The sequence below is a fragment of the Alligator mississippiensis genome, chromosome 4 (assembly GCF_030867095.1).
Source record: "Alligator mississippiensis isolate rAllMis1 chromosome 4, rAllMis1, whole genome shotgun sequence".
Classification (NCBI taxonomy): Eukaryota; Metazoa; Chordata; order Crocodylia; family Alligatoridae; genus Alligator; species Alligator mississippiensis.
Window position 1 is genome coordinate 41,179,796 of NC_081827.1, and position 22,193 is coordinate 41,201,988.

The 22,193-nt window shown below is 41.5% G+C and overlaps 1 protein-coding gene across 5 annotated transcripts in view; it reads left to right on the plus strand.

Annotated features, from left to right (window-relative positions):
* Nucleotides 1-22,193, plus strand: part of GRM8 (glutamate metabotropic receptor 8) — a 583,772-nt gene that overhangs the window by 249,319 nt on the left and 312,260 nt on the right. For 4 of the 5 annotated variants that reach the window (XM_006266273.4, XM_059725919.1, XM_059725916.1 and 1 more), the window contains exons 4-6: nucleotides 16,488-16,623; nucleotides 17,122-17,276; nucleotides 17,741-17,878. In XM_006266273.4, coding sequence (XP_006266335.1) covers nucleotides 16,488-16,623; nucleotides 17,122-17,276; nucleotides 17,741-17,878 — 429 coding nt within the window. Of the gene's footprint in view, nucleotides 1-2,344; nucleotides 2,638-16,487; nucleotides 16,624-17,121; nucleotides 17,277-17,740; nucleotides 17,879-22,193 lie in introns of those variants that run through there. The other variant, XM_059725918.1, reaches the window with a different exon arrangement.

Sequence of the window (22,193 nt, forward strand, 5' to 3'; positions counted from 1 at the left end):
GTGGGCGCTCCATCCCCACCCCACCTACCCATCATCCTTGATGGGCAATTGGCTAGTTCACAATAAAAATATTACTAGGGGGGTAAATACCATTCATAGTTCCTTTTGTTCTCTTTAAATGGGTTAACTGCACATGAGTCCATAAACTACAGCTTTTCCTAGATGGTCAGAAACTCTTCCTTTCTCCATTTCTCTAGCTTTCCTTCTTAGTTACCCCTCTTTGACTTACCTATCCCATCATGATGGTGGGGTGAGCCCACTCCTGGACCTTGTGGGACTAGATGTCTCATCTTGAATGTCTTCCTGGATGGAAACTTCCTACTACATCTTTCTTATTTGAGGTTGCAGTTTATGTCAAGCAGAGCCACTGCTTTGAATACATCTTGGTCTATCTAGTGGGGAGTGGGGACTGAAGGCAAAAACAATGCAATGTAGTTACCCACAGACAACAAGAGTTGTGTGTGGGGAAAGGGAGACAGTCCCTCTCCTTCCTCCTTCACCCAGATCAAACAGTGGCTATGGCCTTTTGGTCATTTCTCAAAGAGGGAAGTTGGGGAAGCAGAAAGTGAGAGAGTGGAGAAATTAGTTCACTGCTCTACCTAAGCCCTACAGAAGGCCACAGACATAACATCAGAAGTCTTCTGGAGAAGTAGGTGTGCAGTGTTTTTTCAGAGACTCAGATTTTTTGCAACCCTTAATAGTTCAACAGGTACAGGTAACCAACCTTTTTTCACAATGTATCTAACTCTGGATTTAGTTACTACTCAAATTAAATACAGCATCCAATATAGAGTCACTACCTGTAGCTTTATTTATGCAGGAAAAATAACAAATACTTCCTGATGCTCCTGCTATAACTAACTAAATCCGGTGAAATTACTTAAGATTTAGACTGGTGCATCTAAGAGCAGAATTTGGCTGAACAGGAGTTTTTGCCTGAGAAAACACCCTATATCTCTTTGTTATATGTTGCAGTTACACAGTTAATGGCTTTCATGCAAGGATGGGGGAAGTACTTTACAAGCATTCATTAGACTGCATGATTAAAAACACTTCACTGGAAAAACTGTTCTAACCCCTTCATTTTCTGAAATGGCACGGCATGCCTTAAAGCACACTAGCACGTGTTTCTCCAATCTACAAGCTCTCTATACAATGCCATGCTTAGATTCTCTGAACATTTCTCTGCTTATCCATTTGCCTCTAAGTTATGGACGCTACAGAATCCTTCCACAACACGTTTCCTCATTCTCCACATTTCACCTGGTGCCTACATCCCTTAGGGCTTTATTAATTAAGCTAAACATTCACCCCAACATGCTACAAATAAGTCTAATTAGTTGATCCACTTACTCCTAAACTTTATCCCCAGGGATATTTTACCTTTTAGTAACACATAGAGACACCAAACACATTTCACAAACTGTGTTCTCTGAACCAAATCTCATAACAAAGCCCTGCAGGTTTTTCCCTAAAGCTGCGGTAGTGACAAAGCTAACTCCAACTCAATTTTGTTTTCAAAGTTATGTTAAGCTTCAGGAAGATTAGTTCATAAAACACTGCCAAATGACTCCTTTGTTCGCTCACTAATTCACTCTCCTCTTCGGCGCTTCCATTTTAGAAGAAGTATGGATGTTTCTTAATATCACCAAATTCTGAAATGGTGCATAGAATTATGAAAAACTGGAGGGATATATAAGATTTAGCTTATTTTTATTCTTTTTCATCTTTTGCAACTCCGAGTAGTAAGAAGTAGGCAGACAAAAATTCATTCACACTGTAGCAAGCTTACCTTTCAGAGCTTGGGTTGAATCCCAGGCTTGAGATCCTGCTGTTTTGATTGGTGGAGCCCATCCACCAATCAGGAGGCAGCAAGGGAAATAACATCATGCCCCTTTCCTGAGAAGAGGGGGAGAAGAGCTGCCCCGGACCTGATTGAAGACTGCAAGCTGTCAGGTCTGGAAGACTTCAGGGACTGGAGCATATAAAAGGAGCTGCGTGCCCAGCACGAGGAGCAGATACATCAGGGACTGAGAGGAGAGAAGAATGGGGCTTAGAAGAGCTGAGGAGAGCTGCTCAGCAGGGCAAAGCAGTAGCCCAGGAAGAGCCCCTGAAGACTTCTATCAGCAGAGTGCGTGGGATGGTTCCAGTGGTTCCGGCACGGCGCACAGCATCCAGACCTTGGGAGTTGTGTGAGGCAGCTCAGGTCTGCAATCTCTGGCGTGCGGCCAGAGACACGGTGCACAGGCCGGTGCATGGAGCAGGATCTTTGGAGCCCCTGGGGTGGTTCAGGTCCTCAACCCCTGGAACAAGGCTGGGAGCTCAGTGCAGGAGATGCTGCATGGAGGGTGAGAGACCCTGGAAGCTGCTTGAGGTGGCTCGGGTCTACAGCTGCTGACATGGGGCAGCAGTTCAGTGCAGACGACACTGCCCAGAGGGTCCGGGAAACAAATCGAGCCCCACTGCTGCACAAGGCTGTCCAGGCCTCCAACCCGTAGCACAAGGTGAAGCATCCATTACACACAGCGGTGCATGTGGCCAGGACAGTGGCAGCAGAGTCAGGTGGCAGGAAAACCCGGCGGGGACAGAGCTTGACCTAGAGAACAAGAGGAGACCCTCTGGGACTGCGGAGTAGTAGTAAGTAACCCTGGAGAGAGGGTCCCCACAGGGGAGACCCCCCACCCCCCCACCCCGAGGATTGTGAAGGGACAACACGTGGGTCACTCCTGGGTGATAGCGGGGACACTTAGGAGTCTTTGGGATCTTCCTCTCCTTTATTCTTTCCCCCCACCTCCCTTTCTGTAGTGGTACCTTGGGAGTGGGGCCCCTGCCCTGGAGGGCACCCCAGTATGCCTAAACACTGCTGATTTATATTTGTGGATTGTGCCTTACAGTTTATATGAATAATTTGAAGTAATAGTTTATATATGAATAGAGTTATAAAGTTGACCAATCAATATCCTTTGGTCTGGTTTGTTCCATTGTTCATCTGTATTTTAAATGATAACTGGGTATGATATATCTGTGTGTGTATATGTATACGTATATGTGTGTGTGTAAAATTAATATATTATAGGGTTTATTGTTTTGTAAACTTGTACATATATATAATCTATGTCCTTATCCTTTAATGGCTTTGTTGTGATAATAAATCTGTATATAGTTAAGTAATTGATTGACTGGACCTGACTCTATAGGGGACAGAGGCAGCTGCTGGGCTGTTGTGTCCCTCCATAGCACACTGCCCTGCCAATAATTCCCTCGATTGGAGAGGGAAGTACAAACCTGCGTATACCCGGGCTACAACACCTTTAAATGCTAAGGTTGATATTACCAAAACATTCAGGTCACAGGATATTGGGACCTGCATATTGTAAACTGAAGATAAAATAGACTCATTTCGCCCTTTAAAAAGGATATTGGGGTGGAGGGTATAGGAAAGGCTCAGAAAAGAGCTGCAAGAATGATTCAAGGTCCTGAAAACATGACTTAGTGTGAAAAACTAAAGAAGCTCAATCAATTTTGTTTGTCCCAGAAATGGCACAAAGGGACTTGCCTACAGTCTATGGTTTTGTCTGTACTGATTGCAGATGATCTTGAGTCTGCTGCTAAGAAGTGTGCTCCCTAACTGCTCACACGCTGTATTTGCCCTGCTGAGAAATGAGGTAGTGCTCAGGGCTGTGTTCAGAGCCCTTTCATGCTGTTCTCAAGTACATGGGAAATCGAAAACTTGAGAGTAGTGGCAGAGGCAGAGCTACCCCCAGTGCAGTTTCATTTCCAGGTTTGGTGTGGGAGGAGATGGGTAGGACTCTGTTTCTTAGCAATGGTTTCAAGTGTACCAGGGAAGACACACTCTATCAGGAAGTATGTGGGAAAGAGATTTCTGAAAGTACATGGAAGGCCATTTGAACTGGAAGGAAGAGGCAAAACTAGATATGTAGGTCTGAAATTAAATTTAGCAAAATAGGAAAAAAGTCTTTTTAATGGTTAATTAAATTAACTATTGAAACAACTTAAGTAGGAATAAAGTGGAGGAATAAACTCTATCCCTTGAGTTTTTTATTGTGAAGAATATCTTCCAGACATTATGAACTTGATTCAGAAATGTGATTACTGGGAATTCTGAAGAATTCGGGACCCAGAATCATAGTCTTGTTTGATTTGAAACCAATTGAAACCCAGTTGTTTTCACAGACTTTTACTACAAGCAATAGGCTACTGTTAGAACCCGAAATGCAACTGAGAAGTGCAATCTCAAACCTTCCCTCAGGAAAATGGAAGATGTTTACAGGCACACAACAAAACAATTGAGATTTAACCTAATTCAAATGCAGACATGGGTATTACTTAAAATGTGATAAACTGTGTGCTGAATATAACCTGCACCATTGCTAAAATGACTGGCTGAGAGCACATAAAGAAAAGTGGAACCAGTTATCTTTCTCAGTCAGTATCCTGGCCTGTAGCCATTGGCAAAAGAAATTTTGTTTAAAATTCCAATGAACTGAAGACATCTTGCAAAGTTCAATTACTTGTAAGGGCAGCATTTCACATTTTCAGCTGAAGGAGGAAAAAAAGGCACAAGCTTCTATTCTTTGCATGCATAAAGTGATGGGCACAGTGAGAGAAAGTCCTATCTAAAGGACAGAAACAAGGACATATGTACAAAGTACTTGGTGCTTTGAGCTGTTAGCTGTTATTAGTTGTTACCTCAAGGAAGCATGAGGCTAGTATAATCAGGCCCAACAGGTTCAGAATGCCAAGAATGATCATTGCTATTATTTTGGTTAAAGAGCATCTGAAAAAGCCAGGTCAGGATGACTTGAAATATACCCCAAAGTATAAAAAAGGGAGGTAAGCTGAGGCCTGTATCTGTTTAATAACAGGAGGAAACAGGCATGAGAAAAAATAGGTTACCACATAGGCATTAATAACAAAAGGTGTAGAAAAATTTAACAAATCAACAAAGTCATCTTATGTAACTGATTAAATATTACAAATAAAAAAGGGAGGAAAGGAAATGAAGTAAAAAGATAAACAGAAGATCCCTGTAGAGCCGAGGGTGAGGAAGAGCTTTATTAAAATAAATAAATAAAAGCTTTGGGCAGAATCCAGCCCTTCCCATGCAGGGGCTTCTTTTCTTCCCAGAACGCACTAAAGTATCTCTAAGAAATGTCTCTAAGCACCTGTCATCTCCATGATCCTAAATCTGTATGTTTATCAGGTCTGACTAACTTCACCATTCAGCTAGTGTAGTGGAAGCCAACCTTTTTGGCAAGTGTGCCACGAGGTAAGCCCTGCATCCTCCCCAAGTGCCACTCCAATTTCCTTCTCCTGCCTGATCCATTGCTTTGCTCTCACCTAGCTGCCCTATTTGCTCCTGTTTTCACTGACTGATCCATTACTCTGATCTCTCTTGCCTGCTAGATCTATTGCATGTCACTTGTGGCATGCCTGCTGTGGCTTGGCAACTAAGAGTGTTGATAACATACTTGTCTCTGCCATGTGACAGGCCTATATTTTTGTAACCTAATCCCATATCAGATGGCTGGGACTATGTAAAGAAAAGTAGCAATGTTTTACCAGCAGTTGGGTGTATCATACCTTTTCGCATGGTATCAGACAATCAGCTAAATCTTGACAAAAGCATCACCCCTGATCACCAGTTATTGATCACTTTTACATTTGGTACATTTAAGAAAACCCCTATTTTTTTTCATATGACCGACATTATAATGGATTGAACAAAACCCCTAGATCTGAAATCTCTGAAAGTTTTGATCCAGACCTGAACATGTACATGGGGAGGGGGCAGAGCTTTCTTTGTGGCACACTTGCCAAAAAAGTTTGCTCCTACTGTAGTAGCTGATAGATGAAGCTAGACACACCTAGTAAACATGCACATTTAGGGTTATGGAGATGACACAGATGCTTAGAGACATTTCTTGGAGATTTGTGCATACTTTCTCAGACCTCTCTCTCTCTACTATTAGTCTTAGAAAAGAGGGAAGGACTATCAGAGAGTGTTACTCACCTTACCAGTTGTTTGAATTTAGGAGAAAAATATTGGACGGATTTTCAAAAGTAGGTGTTTGATCTTGCACTATTATATGCCAGTATAAACAAAAGCAGATTCAAGTCAAATATGTTTTGCCAAAATGTTAAAGTTTAGTGCATTCATGAAAGCCTACTCCCTAGAACCTTCCACACCCCTCAGAAAACAAAAACAGAGTATCCCTACCCTAGGGGGAATGATAAGAAAATGGCAGAAGAACTAATAGTGGGTATTTCCTTTTTATCTGTAAGTCTTCTTTAAGTTACAACTCTATAGCAGTAGAGAAAACCACTTTTCCTCACAGAGAGGCATTCATATAATCTACAGTGGTGACATAAGGCACACATCAATTGCAGCAAATGAACTGTAAATACCCAGTAGTACTGGAAAGCTGCTATAGTTAAATTCTATTGATCACTGAATATTTTTGGGTGTAGAAAGGCCACTATATTGTATTGCCTATAAAGTGGTGAGGCAAACAATTTGTTGTGTGGAAAATTCCATCCCCCATAACCTTGGTTATATCAGATTTGAAAATGTCATTTATTGCAGGTTATGTGATTTGCTCCCATTCATAAACATTAGCTGTGGTCTCCCAGGTGCAGGGGTGCATGAAAACCCCCCAGGGCTGGGGAATATCTGATGTGGTCTCCCTGCCATGGGGACCCCTGCAATGCCCCTGTGGCTGAGACCTCGGGTCAGTTGAGGGGGCTCCCAGTGTGGGATCAAGCTCCCCTGCACTGGCAAGAAGGCACAATGGGATCTAGTGTGTGTGATCCCACCATCACGCCTCCAGCCATGCACGTGTGACATTGCAGGAAGTGCCATTATGTGTATCACACATTAGATTCCATCATGCCTTTACCTGAACATGTAGAGGGGCCTTAAGATGCCACATTGCCCTGCCTTTTGCCTCTCAATACATGTTAATCTTAACTGTTAGAGCTAATAGTGTATGTCAGGGGTTGTCAAATGGGGGTACACATACCCCTAGGGGTACTTGGAAAGGTCACGGGGGAACGTGTGGGTGGGTGGAGATGGAGTGCATCCTGGGGCATGGTGGTAGCACCTCCCCTGGCACGTTCCCACACGTTGCCTCTTACCAGGGGGAGGGGTGCGCTGGGTCCTGCTGGCCCCACACTGCCCCACGCAGTACCTCTCTGCCCCCACCTCAGCTCACTCTCCTGATTTGCTGCCAGGCCGCTGCCCTCAGCCAATAGCTGACAGCAAGGCGGTGCTGCGGCCAACCCCTGCCTGCAGAGCCTGGAGGGCAGTGAGGCACAAAGGGTCTGAATGGTGGTGATGGGGGGGAATGTGTTTCTGTATCTGCTCCCAGGAGCAGAGGGTGGGGCAAAGGCAGCAGTGCCCCTCTGCAGGCTGCACAGGTGCTGCCTTGTTGGCTGGATGCAGGAGTCACATGTGTGGCTCTGCAGTGCCTAGTTTCCAGTGCCTAGTCACATGTGTGGCTCTGCAGGCTGCTGATGGGCAGCATGTTGGCCGGGTGTGAGGCCCGTCAGCAGTCTGTGGAACTGCACGTGCGACTGGCCATGGGAAAGCAGGGCGCGGTGGCGTAGGGTGGTGATGGTGGCCACTGCAACTGAGCCCCTCTCCCTATCTCTGCTTCACATCTGGCTGTCACCACCAGAAGGAGTACCCTTGCTAAAAAAAGGTTGAAAACCCTTGGTGTATATAGTATAAAAAAAATCATTCTGCTACCTGTACATATGTTCTTTACTGCACAAACAATATTAAAATCCTTATTATCTGTTTCTGCAAAGAATAAATGCATTTTCACTAAAACCTAGTAACTTTCTGCCTCCTAAGTAATCACAACAAAATCTTATATCATCCATCAAAATGCATTATGTTTTAGTGCATTGGACACTGAGTGCCACTTCATGCTTTCAAAGCAAACTATAATAAATTATTAAATGTTTTTCCTTGTATTACCTACATCAAAGAACATTGCTAAGATTGACTGCAGAATCAACCAACTTCATGATATTAGCTGGATCATTTGCTGGGATATTTTGCAAGATTCTGAGGCAATAAATCATGAGGCTTTAAGCTATGTCTTCACTCTAGTCAGGTGGTGTAATTCTAGCTGGGTAAGCATACGTGAGTTAGCTTTAATCTAGCTAATGTGCATGCCAGTATCCTTGAAGATTTGGCAGCTTTCAGTGGAGGCTGGTAACCCTCACTACCTACTCTCAGGTCTAGGTTGTCTCTTTTTTAACATTACTATTAACTACAGTACAGACCTGACATTCATATATCCTGATGACAAAGCACATTTTCTAGTGATTTTCAAGGCCCAAGATTGTGGCAAAGCTGTTTAACATAAGTGTGTATCATAAGTGAATCTTAAGCATAGGACATGTGCCTCTATTTCTTGACAAGGTAAATTAAAATCCTGATAAGTGAAAATCTGGGACCATGATATTCAACTTTTACAGTTTGCCACAGCCACACAGCTCAGCTCTACTTATCCTCTAAGCTATTTTATTTCCCCATTTATCTAGTTAACCTTCAGCTGTAAAAGTTGAATAGTATGGCTCAAGATATGCATTTGTGTTGAACTTTACAGATACATTTTTCTTCTACTTTTAACTGGAGCAGAAACTTATTCCTTATTTGCAGTTTATCCAGAATGCGCAATGCTTTGGTATTACTCAGAGAGATAGATTATGTCCTTAATTAGCAGTTCAGCTTACTCCTTCAGTCCTACCCATGTTAGGAAAGATATATATTAGTGCATGTCTATGTCTCCTTGGTATGCTATGTACTCATTCAGCATCACTGCCACTGACACCCACCTTTGCTTTCTTGGGTATTTAATTGTTTACAATTAACATGTCATCTTGTGACTTCAGTGCCCAGGAGAGGCAAAATGAATATTTATCATTCTAAAAGCTACCATAAGTGTAACCCTTAGAATGACATAGGCATTGCATTTCATTATAGTTTTGTGCTTACAGTCATTGCTGTAACAACACAAATGAAAGTAAAATGTATTGATCTAAGGTACTTATGTTATCTTCAAAATCTACTATGCTCCCCGTCTCTTGCAAACATGGCTTCTTGGTTGATATCCTGTTTCTCACAGCTGTTATGTGCAGTGCCGATGAGCAAACCAAGTCTGGCACTGAACAATTTGTTTAAGACATGATTTTTATCAGAACAAAGAAAACAACTAAACAATGTATTGTCTGTGGACCCAGGTCTGACTGTATCCTATTTTTAAAAGCACACAGATTATTAACTGTTAAATTAGAGACAAATGAGATAGTAATTATCACTTATATAGCACTTTTCAAACACTAACTAGCTTTAATACTCACAACAGCCCCCTTGGATAGTTAGATATTATCACTGCTTTACAGATGGAGAACCTGAAAGAGACAGTTCCTGGCTGCCTACAGGGATCCCTCCTCTCCTAAAAGAAGCTACTCCCATGGTACCACATTAATCACCCAAGAAATTTTCATGAGAAAGCCGAGCCATGTGCTAGCTGATGGAGATGTAAGATTCCCATTAATGTCTTTCATAGAATCATAGAAAATGAGGGCTGGAAGGGACCTCAGGAGGTCGTCTAGTCCAACCCACTCCTCAAAGCAGGACCACCCCCAACTAGATCATCCCAGCCAAAGCTTTGTCTAGCTGGGTTTTGAAAGCCTCCAAAGATGGAGCTTCCACCACCTCTCTGGGTAACTTGTTCCAGTGTTTTACTACCATCCTAGTGTGAAAATTCTTCCCAATACCTAAAAAAAAAAAAAAAAAAAAAAGAGATTTAAGATTACTTGCTCACACACCTACTTAGACTGCCAGCTTTTTTGTTCCCAGCTCACAACTCACACCCTTCAGCCATGGAAGAGGCTATTTGTTGCATAGTGAGATATATCCTGTGCCCTTGTGGCACAGTGACTCCCTTCAGGGGTTGTACAACTATCCTACCCAGTAGATAAAGTACAATTCTTTCAGTCTATCCGTAACTACCTCTGCCTTCAGAGATAGAGGAATCAGAAGTACCTGATTCTTTGTTCTGTATTTAGCTAGGTCATGCTTCCTCATGACCTTTGTTGTACAAATGGTGTGCATCTCAAGAGGTCAATCAGTGCCCCTTTAGGTAAGGCTATTTTGAGTATAATTTCTGTCGCTTATTTTAAATACAACATTTGTTCTTTTAATCAGAAGATGATTAGGAAATATTAATCTACTGGATGCTGAGTTTAGCATTTAGAAATGGAATTGTGCAGACACAGTGTACATTGCTTGTTTGTTATATATTAATACTATGGAAATCTGCCATGAATGGTACATGGAAGTCAGTGCCTTCTTTTTATTATGTTGATGCTCCAATAAAAGTTGCAATTGGTCCAAAATGTGCTGACATCCTGGAATTCTGTTTAACCTGACTTCTTAATAGAAGAGACATAAGTACAATTTGAAAGATAAAAATTGGGACATCATGAAAGGTTTTTAAATTACAGAATAAATGAAGTAGGTAGTAAGAAGCTCCAGGACCTTCAGAAAATGTCACCAAGGTCTACACTTCTATTTTTCTTATGAAAATCTAGAAGTCAGCGTGAATCCTTAAGATTTCAGACATGTTACCTTACTTGCATTTTGTCTTATGTTGCGATACATATTGTTCTCAGTCATTAAAATAACCAGAACACCCTTCCCTGCCCCCCCTCTTCCCCCCCCCCCCCCACACACACACTGAAAATCTGGTTAATTTTAGGGACATAACTTTCTAATCATGAAAAATGTTTATGGTAGGTACTTATGTTTCAAATGGACCAACTTTTATGGAAACTTTCTGAATTAGGGAAGGGTATTCTGAATAGAGAGTACACAAACTTCCTTACAGACTATTGTGACAAAATTCTATATGATTTGTAATTACTGTCCTGATGCAACTGTCGGCAGTCAAACACAACAGTGAGATGAGCTGTATGAGCAGAACTTCTGTAAGTGCTTCTGAGCTAAAATCCAAATTAAGAGCTAAGGGCTCTATTTTTAATCACTTCTAGTCATCTGGCCCCAGAATAGAATCCTAAACCTAGAAATAGGGGCACAGACAGAAGTGACAAGTTTTGCCCAATCTGGCCACAGAAAGCAGTCTATAGCCATAACCAAACACAAGTGACTGCTTCAAAAATAGACAGTAGGTAAAAATCTGGAGCTGCACTTCTATCAGCATCCAAGATGCTCCCTGTCCAGTGTGTGAACTAAATTAGGTGCCTTATGGCCCCTCTACACATGCAGGTAGGTGCAGTGGGATCTAATGTACAATCCAGTCATTTCTCCTCCCATGCCACATGTGCATGGTTGGAAGCATGATTATGGGATCATAAAGCAGATCCCATCATGCTGATCCTGGGCTTCCCCTGCATCAGCAAGAAGCAAGTTCCCATGGCTGGGAACCCCTCAAATTGACCTGGGCTTCCAGCCATGGGGGCTCCCCAAGGGGCCTTGTAGGAGGGATATCGCAACTGATGCTGTTTCCCAGCCGCAGGGGTGCATGGGGCTCCCCCATGACTGGAAGTCCTGTCAGTTGATAGGACTCCCAGCTGTGGGGCTATATGCTCCTGTGGCTGGGAACAAGCATCAACTGGGAGCTCCCAGGCTCAGGGGTGAACATGGGCCCCACCAGCTGGAAGCTCCGATCAGCTGATGATACTCTCAGCCACAGGGGCCTCTGGCCACGTTTTCAAGTAATGGTGTGATAAGAAGCAGCTACAAAGTTATTACACTTATTTTGTGGAATAACTCTGTAGCTTATTCCTCTCTTTTCATGTCATTAATTGAATGTGTGTGTGACTGGATAACCATCTAAGGCATACTTAACTGGTTCATTACACCATTAGTGTAATGTGTAGATGGGGCCTAGGAATAGACTGCTACGAAACCTACAGGATGAGTGGGGAGCCACATAGATCTAGCCAATGAGAAATAAATAATAAGCATAGGGGATTATCTGAAATCCTGTCTCTCTGATCTCAGGCATCAGAAGGATCTTCTGTATAATGTATAACCTTATACAGATGTCTGTATTCATTCTTTAAAAGAAATGAGGTGGGCTCAGTGTTTGCTTGAGACATTGGCATTTCTGGTGCCCATCTTTTAGGCAATAACCTAAAACTTTTTCCCAGCAAGTGGGAGATCCAAGTTCAGTGTCCATCTTTAGCCTGAGGGAATTCAAGCCCCCACCCCCCAACTCCTAACAATGCCTTAACTATGAAGCTATAGGCTACTTGGGTAGGACCATCTTCCACTCCTCCAATTGAAGCTGGAAATAGTAGCATGTGGGAGTCCTAGCCCAGAAAAGGAAGTACAGGAGGGATGTGCCTAATAATGGGCAGTTTCCTGGATTCAAGTCTCTTCTGCCGTTATGCATTTTGTTTAATATAGTCATTAGATAAAAATTAGAAAAAAATCCCAATTGCCCTTAACCACTGGGGCTAGGTCACACCACTCTCCGTAGCATTTCTTAGTGGCTACCTACCTATAAATCCTATTTTTAGGTACCCAGTTGCCCACCCCCCCTCCCCCTCCCTGGGTACCTAACACTCACTGTGGATTATGTTACGTAGCATTATGCCTTTGTGGATGTATCTTTTCAAACTTAACTGAAAACTAATATCTTGATACTTGTTTCAGTCACAAATATGAATATACACAAAAGATTTTGTGGGTGAGAAGGCAGCTTGCAGAATTCATTATATAACGGCAAGGCTGGAGGGCATTTTGTTTTGTTTTGAGAACGCTCTTCAACGTAGAGATATTAAGATGTAGAGTACAGTTGTAATCAAAATTATTGCTGTAATGATAGAATTGTGTTTCTGTTATGCCATTTAGACTCTAATAACTTCAGATACTAACATTTTTCATTCCTTGATGTCTATGCAATATAGACTATAGATGTCAGTACATAATATATAGTGTGTACATGTGTATGGTATGTGTGTACTTTTGTAATATTTGAATGTGCCTATCATGTAGAAAGAATGGGTTTTCCTAAAGGACCATTTGCATAAGCAAAAATGGTGGGAAAGTTTATGAGCTAACAAATTATTATTTTTTATGTTATTTCTTTTTTTTTTTCCAGATTAGTTTTCATTCCTGTGCTTGGCTAACTTTTGGCACTTAAGAGCTTAATGTTCTTTTTCAAGACTTTTTTTTTTATATCAGAAAACTGTTATTCCTAAAATGACAAAAATTTACACTACATCTGTGAAACACGTCTTTTAGTATTCATTGTTAGGTGTACAGCTCCATTAACCTAGAAACAGCTTAGAATGGAAGATTTTTTTCCCCCTATTTCACTGTACATGAGAATGAATAAGCATATTTTTAGATTACAGGCTAGACCTTTTTGTATGCCTTGTCTTTCACCTCATTGATGGATCATTGAAAATGCCAGATAGATATCAAGATCACCCAATATTTGTTTTCAATTCTGTTTACAGCCAGAATAGTAACCTCTTGTGAAAAATGTGGTTATTAAGAAAGCTATGAGAAAAATGTGAATACCGGAAAAAGAATAATATTCCAACTGAGCAAATAGAATGAATATTATACATTTCTATATCTTTCTTCATAGGCGAATGAGAGCTGTTTTCAGTACAAATGTTATTCTTGAAGCAGAATGGCGGGTGTTCTCACTTGTAAAAATATTTTTGTTTTCATGGCATTGTGAAAAAGGGAAAAGTTCAAAAGAAAACTGTGGTAGTTTCCTTTTCCTAAAAGAACAATTTTCATAATAAAACTTGAGTCCACTGATAAAAGATGACATTTTTGTCCTCAGCTAAAGCTACTGATTTTTCATGAGGTTGACAAAAGTAATAATTGTTTATTAGAACAGTAGATAGTGTTATACTCTTTTATCTATTAATGATTTCCTTAGGTCCTGATTCTGAATTGGGAAGGTACCAGTGTACTATTGAAGTCAATGGGATTCTTTAAAGGCTCCATGATTTGTCCTAAAGTATCCAAATAAAAATGTTGATGCTACTTTTGAGCATTCAGTTGGTCAAAACTAATTTTCCTCCCAAGGCTTAAAATATCCCTTTTAAAACCAGAACACAAGAATGGCTTAACAGCACTTTTTGTCACTTGCCCCCTCAGAGCCTGTATCAACTTCAGAATGAAGTGCTTCAGGAAAAGTAATAGTGCATTAAAAGCCACTAGAGAGATGTGGACACTTCCCTTCAGTTACTAAGGTCCCTAGCTCCTACTGGTTTTAATATCTAGATTTATATAGGCACAAAATGTTTTGTGTGTCAGAAGACAGCTTGCCGAATTCATTATAAATGTAGGCTGGCAGGCATTTTGTTTTTCCCTATTAGTATCGAGTACATTCTTTTGTGGATCTTAACATCTCTCCATTGATGCATAATTTATCATTTGTTCTTTTAGGTTCCAGTTGGAATGTTTTTTCTGGCAGCAAACACTTTTTGATCACAGTTATAATGGTCAGGTTAATGAACATGTTTTCTGTGAGAAGATTTTTTTGTTGCTGATTACAGCAGATGAGAGTAAATATCAATGGGAATTAGGCGCCAAATTAAGAGTTAAGCACTTAATTACTTTGACTAGCTGGACATGTGTTCAGGATTCCTCTATGCCATCTAACTTTTTCTAATTGCAGGGAATAGGCACAGGTGAAGTGGCAGTGAGTGAGCAGGGCTTATTTCTCACAGGTATCATAGTGCTTAGGGTTGGAAGGGACCTAAAAAGATCATCAGGTCCAACCCCTTGCCCCAAGCAGGAATGAATGCTGGGGTCATAACACCCCAGCCAAATATCTGTCCAGCCTCCTCTTGAAGACCCCCAAGGTAGGAGACAGCACCAACTCACTTGGGAGTCCCTTCCAGAGCCTGGCAGTCCTGACTGTAAAGTAATGTCTCCTGATGTCCAGCCTGAACCTTCTCTCTAACAATTTGTGGCCATTATTCCTAGTAACCCTGAGTGGTGCCCCGGGGAACAGAGCCTCCCCCAATTCCCACTGGTCCCCCCTGGTGAGTTGGTAAATGGCCACAGGATCCCCTCTCACCCTTCTCTTGTGGAGGTTGAACAGGTTCAGGCCCTTTAGCTTCTCTTTGTAGGGCCTGACCCGCTGCCCCTTGACCATGTGAGTGGCCCTCCTCTGGACCCTCTCAATGCTAGCCACATCCCTCTTGAAGTGCGGTGCCCAGAGGGGAAGGATCACCTCCCTGGACCTGCTTGTGATGCATCTGTAGATGCACGACAAGGTGCGGTTAGCCTTACTGACCACTTCCTTGCATCGGCGGCTCATGTTCATTCTGGTAGTTCTAGGCTTGGCAGGGAGGTAGTATATAGCGGACTCAGGACCTTTGAAAGTCTTAGTTATATTTCTTAAAGAGAAAGTAATTCAGATAAATAATTTTAAAAAGTAATGACATCTAACACTATACAGGTCAACCATTGTACAGTACTTTAGTACCCATCTGGACTAAGTGCTATGAGATGGCCTCTTAATGAAGTTCCTTTTGGGTATGTTCAAAAGGTGCCTTAAATTCCACCCACACAGAGAATTTCCTGCTTTATTTCACTGGATAACACTGAATTCCTGTAAACTGTTGTTGCTTCCTGCAGAAGAGTTAAAATGTAAAAATCTAATTAGCTCTCTCATGGTTCTGTCAAAAAAAAAAAAAGACATAAATATCATCTTTGAGTTTGTGTTCACTCACTGATTACTAATTTAGAATTTTCATTGATGACTCAAGGCATCTTTAATAAGATGCTTAAATAATTAAGACAACTTAATTAAGAATGCTGTAATAACAATTTGAAAAGATCACTCTGTGGTTCCCTTGAGAGGATTACAAATTCACTACCACAGTCCTGTAACCACAATATTTACTGTTAACCATATACTCATTGTCATGCTTAATAAGCAGAGGTATGTCACAGTACCCCCCATTGGGAGAGGGATTCTTAGCAATAAAACAAGATTACTGCCAACCCACAGGTAATTTCCAAGGCTAAATACAATCATATGATAACATTTATTATGAAAAGAGCCAGATTTTGCACTAGTGTAAATAATCAAAGTTGATGGATCTGTGCCAAATTAAGCCAGCTGGAGATATGGTCTATTGTGTCCTTTACATTTTAGACACAGAAACAAGTATTTAGGTAGCTTCCATTTGGGTCTAACATGCAACTTAAAACCATATGCATCATTATTACTGTGAATTTTTAGAGGGTTTTTTGAAGAGATAGTCATATCCTGTGGGTGAGACAGTTTTCTGAGGGGTTTTTGGCTGAAATGTTTCCACCTATTAGACTACCATTTTGTTGTCCTTATCTGTTTAGTCATGTGTTTGATTAAGTATAACTAAACAGTTCTGAATTTCATCTCAATTAAATTTTATTTATTTTTTATTCTTTTTTTTCCCAGGAGGTGTTTGTATTGCTCAGTCTTTAAAAATTCCCCGTGAACCAAAACCAGGAGAGTTTGACAAGATCATCAAACGCTTGTTGGAAACTCCTAATGCTCGAGCTGTAATCATGTTTGCAAATGAGGATGATATTAAGTACGTCTTTCCTAATTTAAATTGAAAAGTTGCTCTTTATAGAAAGATATTCACCAAAATGTGACTTTCTAAAAGATTTCAAATTGCATTCCAATATCAATATTCTTGGGAACTGGTTTATAGGACATTCAGTTGCAATTATACATCATGCTATGGCTCTGATCCTCAGAGACTTAACAATTTTTTAGTTTCTAGGAATGAAGATCCTCCAGATTGTAACTTGGGGATTGAAATAAATGAAACAAATAAGAATGATAAACGCAATTATATAGCTAGGGGAAAGGATGAGGCAAATTAACATGTACAGTACAGTAGCTTGAGATCTGAACACTGTCCCTGTCGAAAGATATAGTTCAGACTGTCAGAATGATTGTCTAATCGGTTAAAGTGAGAGTATTTATGTATTGCCAGAATTAATGCTGAAGGGGGGCTCTAATCAGTATTATTTCTTGATAAGTGCATTCTGTCTAACTAGTCATTTTGTTTGTTTATTCTCAGGAGAATATTAGAGGCAGCCAAAAAAGCTAATCAAACAGGACATTTTCTTTGGATTGGCTCAGATAGTTGGGGGTCAAAAATTTCACCTGTTTATCAACAGGAAGAGATTGCAGAAGGAGCAGTCACCATTCTGCCCAAAAGAGCTTCTATAGATGGTAAGAGCAATAATGACACAGTAGTGACACAAAAGACATGCAGTAAATTTTTTTTGAGTCAGTTTGAACCAGATCTGCAAGGTCATTTAGATACCTGGCAGAACCATCTCTTTGTAGTGTATTTCAATGGATTAATGATGAATTAATTAGTATATAGTAATCACTTGCATTGATTTTCTTCACCTCTAGTAATCTGCAGCAGCATTATGAACTGGTACCAGCAATAATTGCTATAACAGAATATTTTTTCCAGGACAAATATTTCTATGAGTTATAAATATAGGTAACAGTTTTAATTCCCTAAGTACTATTTCTAATTTTAAATAAAATTTCATTCAGGTAGTTAATAGGTTTATATATTACAAGTATGTATTTCAGTCTTGTCTATGCAAAATCCTTCACACACATTTTGAGATGTATTATTTATCTTATACCATATTTTGTGCTTCTTTTATTAAATGTAGGATTTGATCGATATTTTCGGAGCCGTACCCTTGCTAATAACAGAAGAAATGTATGGTTTGCAGAATTTTGGGAAGAGAATTTTGGATGCAAATTAGGATCACATGGAAAAAGAAACAGTAATATCAAGAAATGCACAGGTAAACTGCTAGAATAAAATATATACTTAATTTTTTTTTATAATTCATTAGAAGACAATATTATAAGAATTGGCTTTTGTTGGTAACTTGATAAGCTGCTTATGACAGATATTCATATACAAACCCTTTCTATTCAAGGCACTGATTATGCTATCATAAGTTGATATCTCTACTGTTTGTAAGCTTTTAAAATTGATATTTCTTTCATTAGTAGGTTACAAACTCTTTTTATCAGGTATAGCTTTAGTTACATGCTGGTTATCTAGGCTTACTGGGCTAGATCCTATTTCTAGGAAGATGACCCACTGAACTAGCCCAGGAGAAGACAAACAAGCCTGAGTAAGTGTAGCTCAGTGAGATGGGACCCCAAAAGGAAAACAACAACAAGAAAAAAAGTCAAATTTCTCATCATTTGGCTTTGTGGAAAGAAAACAAACTTTCTATTTTCTATACTATAGCATTGATATTTTCTCCAAATGGTGAACAGAAGCATTTAATAAATCTGTTGTATGGCTGAAATAATGAGAGACCGTTCACTAAGCTTATTGCAGTTTCACAGGTAGAAACCCTGAGTGTACAAGTGTTCAAGCAGTTTCTACTGAACCAAAGATGATGGGTCCAGTAGAAATTTTTGTCTCATCCAACAAGGTGGAAGTCAGCTTCAGTACAGTTTCTACCAGAGGAATGAACACTTCCATACTTACTTTACCAATAGAAGCTCCACTGCTGCCTTTTAGCATCCCAGCATGCATTGCTTTGTTGTTCCTCGACTGCTCCAGCTGAGTCATAGACGAAACCCCTCCTCCTGTCAGCCTTGGGGCTGGGAAATAAATCCCAGTCTCTATCCACAGCCCTTGGCTGTAAAGCTGACAACCCACTGATGAGCCCCTGAGCTTCAAGTGTTGCCTTTGTTACCCAGCCGGACAGTGAGTGCAGTATTTAAAACCTGGAGGGCTGGGAACCAGGGTGGGAAGTACTACCTACTGGGGTGTGCGAAATGGGTAGTATTTGATTTGGATTTGGATTCGGTCTGATTAGGGGGACAGTGATTCAATTCGCTGATTCGGATCACTGTTTCAATTCAATTCAGTCAAATCTGAAGATTCAATTCTGATTTGGAGAATCAGCAATTTTGGCCAGTTTTCTGTTTTTTATACATATCTTGAGGTATCAGGCATGGCTCATGAATGCTGAGATTCTGGGGCAGACGGAGAATCCCATGGGAGTGCGGGGTGGGGAAGGGGGGTCCCCTGCATGCTTGGTGGTGGACCTGGAAGTGGACCAGAAGTACTTCGGGTCCACTTTCAGGTCCATCGCTGAGTGTGTGGGGCAACCCCCTGCTCTCCCCTGTTTGGTGATCGGCCGCGGGGGGGAGCTCAGGTGCCTCCCACCAACCCAAGAGGCACCAGTCGCCGGGGCAGGGGTGCGGACCCCCACACAGAAGTACTTCTGGTCCACTTCTGGGTCCACTATCAAGTATTTGGGTGACCCCCCCCCTGCGCTCCCGTTGGATGCTCCATCCACGCCACCATCTTAGCCACACCTGGTATGTAGAAAAAACATATAAAGCTGTGTCTTTGGCCAAATCGTCGAATCTCTCCGAGTCAATTGTGGAGGCTTCTGATTCATTTTGGAGAGATTAATGGGTCTCCTGATTCAGTTCAGATTTGGAGATTTGGCCACCAAATTGGGCCGATTTTCCTCCAAATCGAATCTGTAACCAAATCTTCGCACAGCCTTACTACCTACTCCCCTTGCTGTTTAAGTTTTCTTCTTGGGACCAGTCTGAGAGTGAAGGGAAGCAGGAAGTAATGCTCCTGGCTTCTTCCCCAGACCATGGGCTACATAGGTTGGGGAACAAGCTGGAGGCTGTGCCTCCTGGCTGGGTGCCATTGTCAGCACTGGCTGTCTGGAGAGCACACAGCTGGCTTCCTGAACACTTGAACAGCCTGTAGGGTTTCAAACTGCTTCAAGTTAACTGCTGCATTTCCACCGGTTCATTTGAACGCTTACATACACCCTAGGATTCATAGGGCACAATCTACATCTAGTTTGAGAGCTCAAAATCTAATATGTAAAATGCATATCTGGTATACAGATGTAATATGCTCTGTATATGAATTATTACTAAATAACTTCACAATATGTTTTCTAAACCAAAAGGAAAAATAATGGCACCCTTGGATAATAGCATCCTTTTGGCAGCTTCTCTTTGGAACTGCTGTGTCTACAGTTGTGTGTTTACCACTGATATCCTTAGTGTGGTCTTACCTTTTTTCAGGAACTGCTCTTTTCTCCCTGGCAGCTCTCTGTAATGGGACTGTCCCTGAGGGTGGCCTAGTGGGAAAACTAGGTTGTTCTCCTAGTGGGAAAACTAATCCTGCCTCTCACTCCAGCTCTTCAGAGTACCCCTCTTTTTGCTATCTCTCCAGCCATGCCTTAATGGAACTGTAATAGCATGTAGGGAAGCTGCCCCTGAGTGTGGGAGTGATCCTTGTGGTGTTGTCTGTGGTGCTGTCCACTTATGATGCTCTAGCTGCTTGACATGAGAGCTATAATCTATTGATAAAATTACTATACTCACTGACTTGTACTACTCATGCCCTGCTGGCACTAAGCTTGCCACTTTTGCACTGATCATGGCCCTACAGACACTTAGTCTTAGGGCAGTAATCATGGCCCTCTCTCCCTAATAATGCATTAAGGGCTTTAATTGACGCCACCAGCTGCCTCCATAGCTATGTCCATGCCTCACAGAGATCAGTTACCATTAGTTAATAAATCCAGTCCTTGGGGTCCTCACCCCTTCTGTTGGGCTTCATCCTTTATAACTTTGGCCCCTTTTCTCTGGCTGTGACCTTTGGCCCCGGCCCACTTGTTCTGGCCTGGCTTCTCAGTCCCAGCCTTTTCAGCCTTAGTCTTGGCTTGGGACTTAGTCCTCTGGACCTCACTCTCTGCTCAGGATATGGCCCTCTTGGCCTCAGTCCCCTTGGGGGCTTTATCCCCTCTTCAGCTACCTCTGCCTGCTCAGTGCAGGGGTTCAAAACAGTGGGCACTCCAGGTACCCTGCTGCACAGTCTGCTGTCCACCCCTGCAGTCACAACCTGGTACTCTGGTCAAACTTAAACACAAACATCAATACACTGGTCTCTAAAGTAATCTTATACCCCAGATTAGGTCTCTACACATTGCATTCCCTTCTCCGGGCTTCCAGCTTTACTGCAGGCAGTAACTTCTTTCCTTTAGGGGATCAGGACTTGACTACTTTCTCTGGCTCAGCGCTGAGTTTTCCAGTCACGTGACACCCCTCTTCCCCCTTAGCTCTCTTTCTGAGCCCCTCTCCCCATTAACTCTCTTGCTGAGCCCTTTAGCTCAAGCAACTGCCTGCTCCTCTTTGTGGCACCTGACATGGCTCAGCTGCTTAATAGCTGCCCTAAGCTCAGCTGCATACCCTCCCCATTAGAATGCAGCTCTAACCTAACACTCTTGCCTCTAAAGTAATGGGTGCTTGGCTACCTGTTACACTGTCCCTTCAAATTTGAGTCAGAAAAACAGATATTCCTCTCTTCCCATTTTTATCATGTTGCATCTAGCCACTGTAGATGCATGAAGTTGCTCTATCATATGCCAATGTAACCAGTCCAATTTCTGTGTCATGGTAATATCCAATGTTAAAAAAGAAGGGAAATAAAGGACTGAAGTTATAGCTAGGTATGCTTTACTGTAATCTGTTTAATAATGTTCCTCAAGAAAGAAGTTTATAGGTTATGAAGGTCTGTATAAGTTTTCTCAGCTTCAAGAGAAGGTATTATTTTTAGCTCTTCAAGTGGAGGCTACAGGCATCTAATTAAGAAGAGAGGACTTTTCCTTCTTAGGTAAACAATGTTTAGGAAGGCAAGAATGTATCAAGGGACTTGTGTCAGGTATCCAGGTTGTAGCCATATTGGTTTAGAGGAAAAGGCAATCAGGACTCATAGTAGAGATGATTATCTTTTATTAGACCAACAAGATTTTTGCAAAAAAAAAATCTTTAATTGCAAGCTTTCAGGCATAAACACCCTTCATCAGGCATTGGAGAAAAGATTGTAGCAGTTCTCTTGGGTAGAAATGAAAGTTCATATTTCATAGGATTTCACAGAGAAGTCAGTTGATGGAAAACTCCTCTGGGCAGTCAGTTCATAGCTGGTATGAAGCCTCTCACCTCCTGTGAGGATCTGTGCTGATGCAAATTATCAAGGAACTTGGAAACCATTTTTCCATCTCATGTAGCCTCCTCATTGGAGGGACAAGTTTTTCATTTATTACCCAAGAAGGA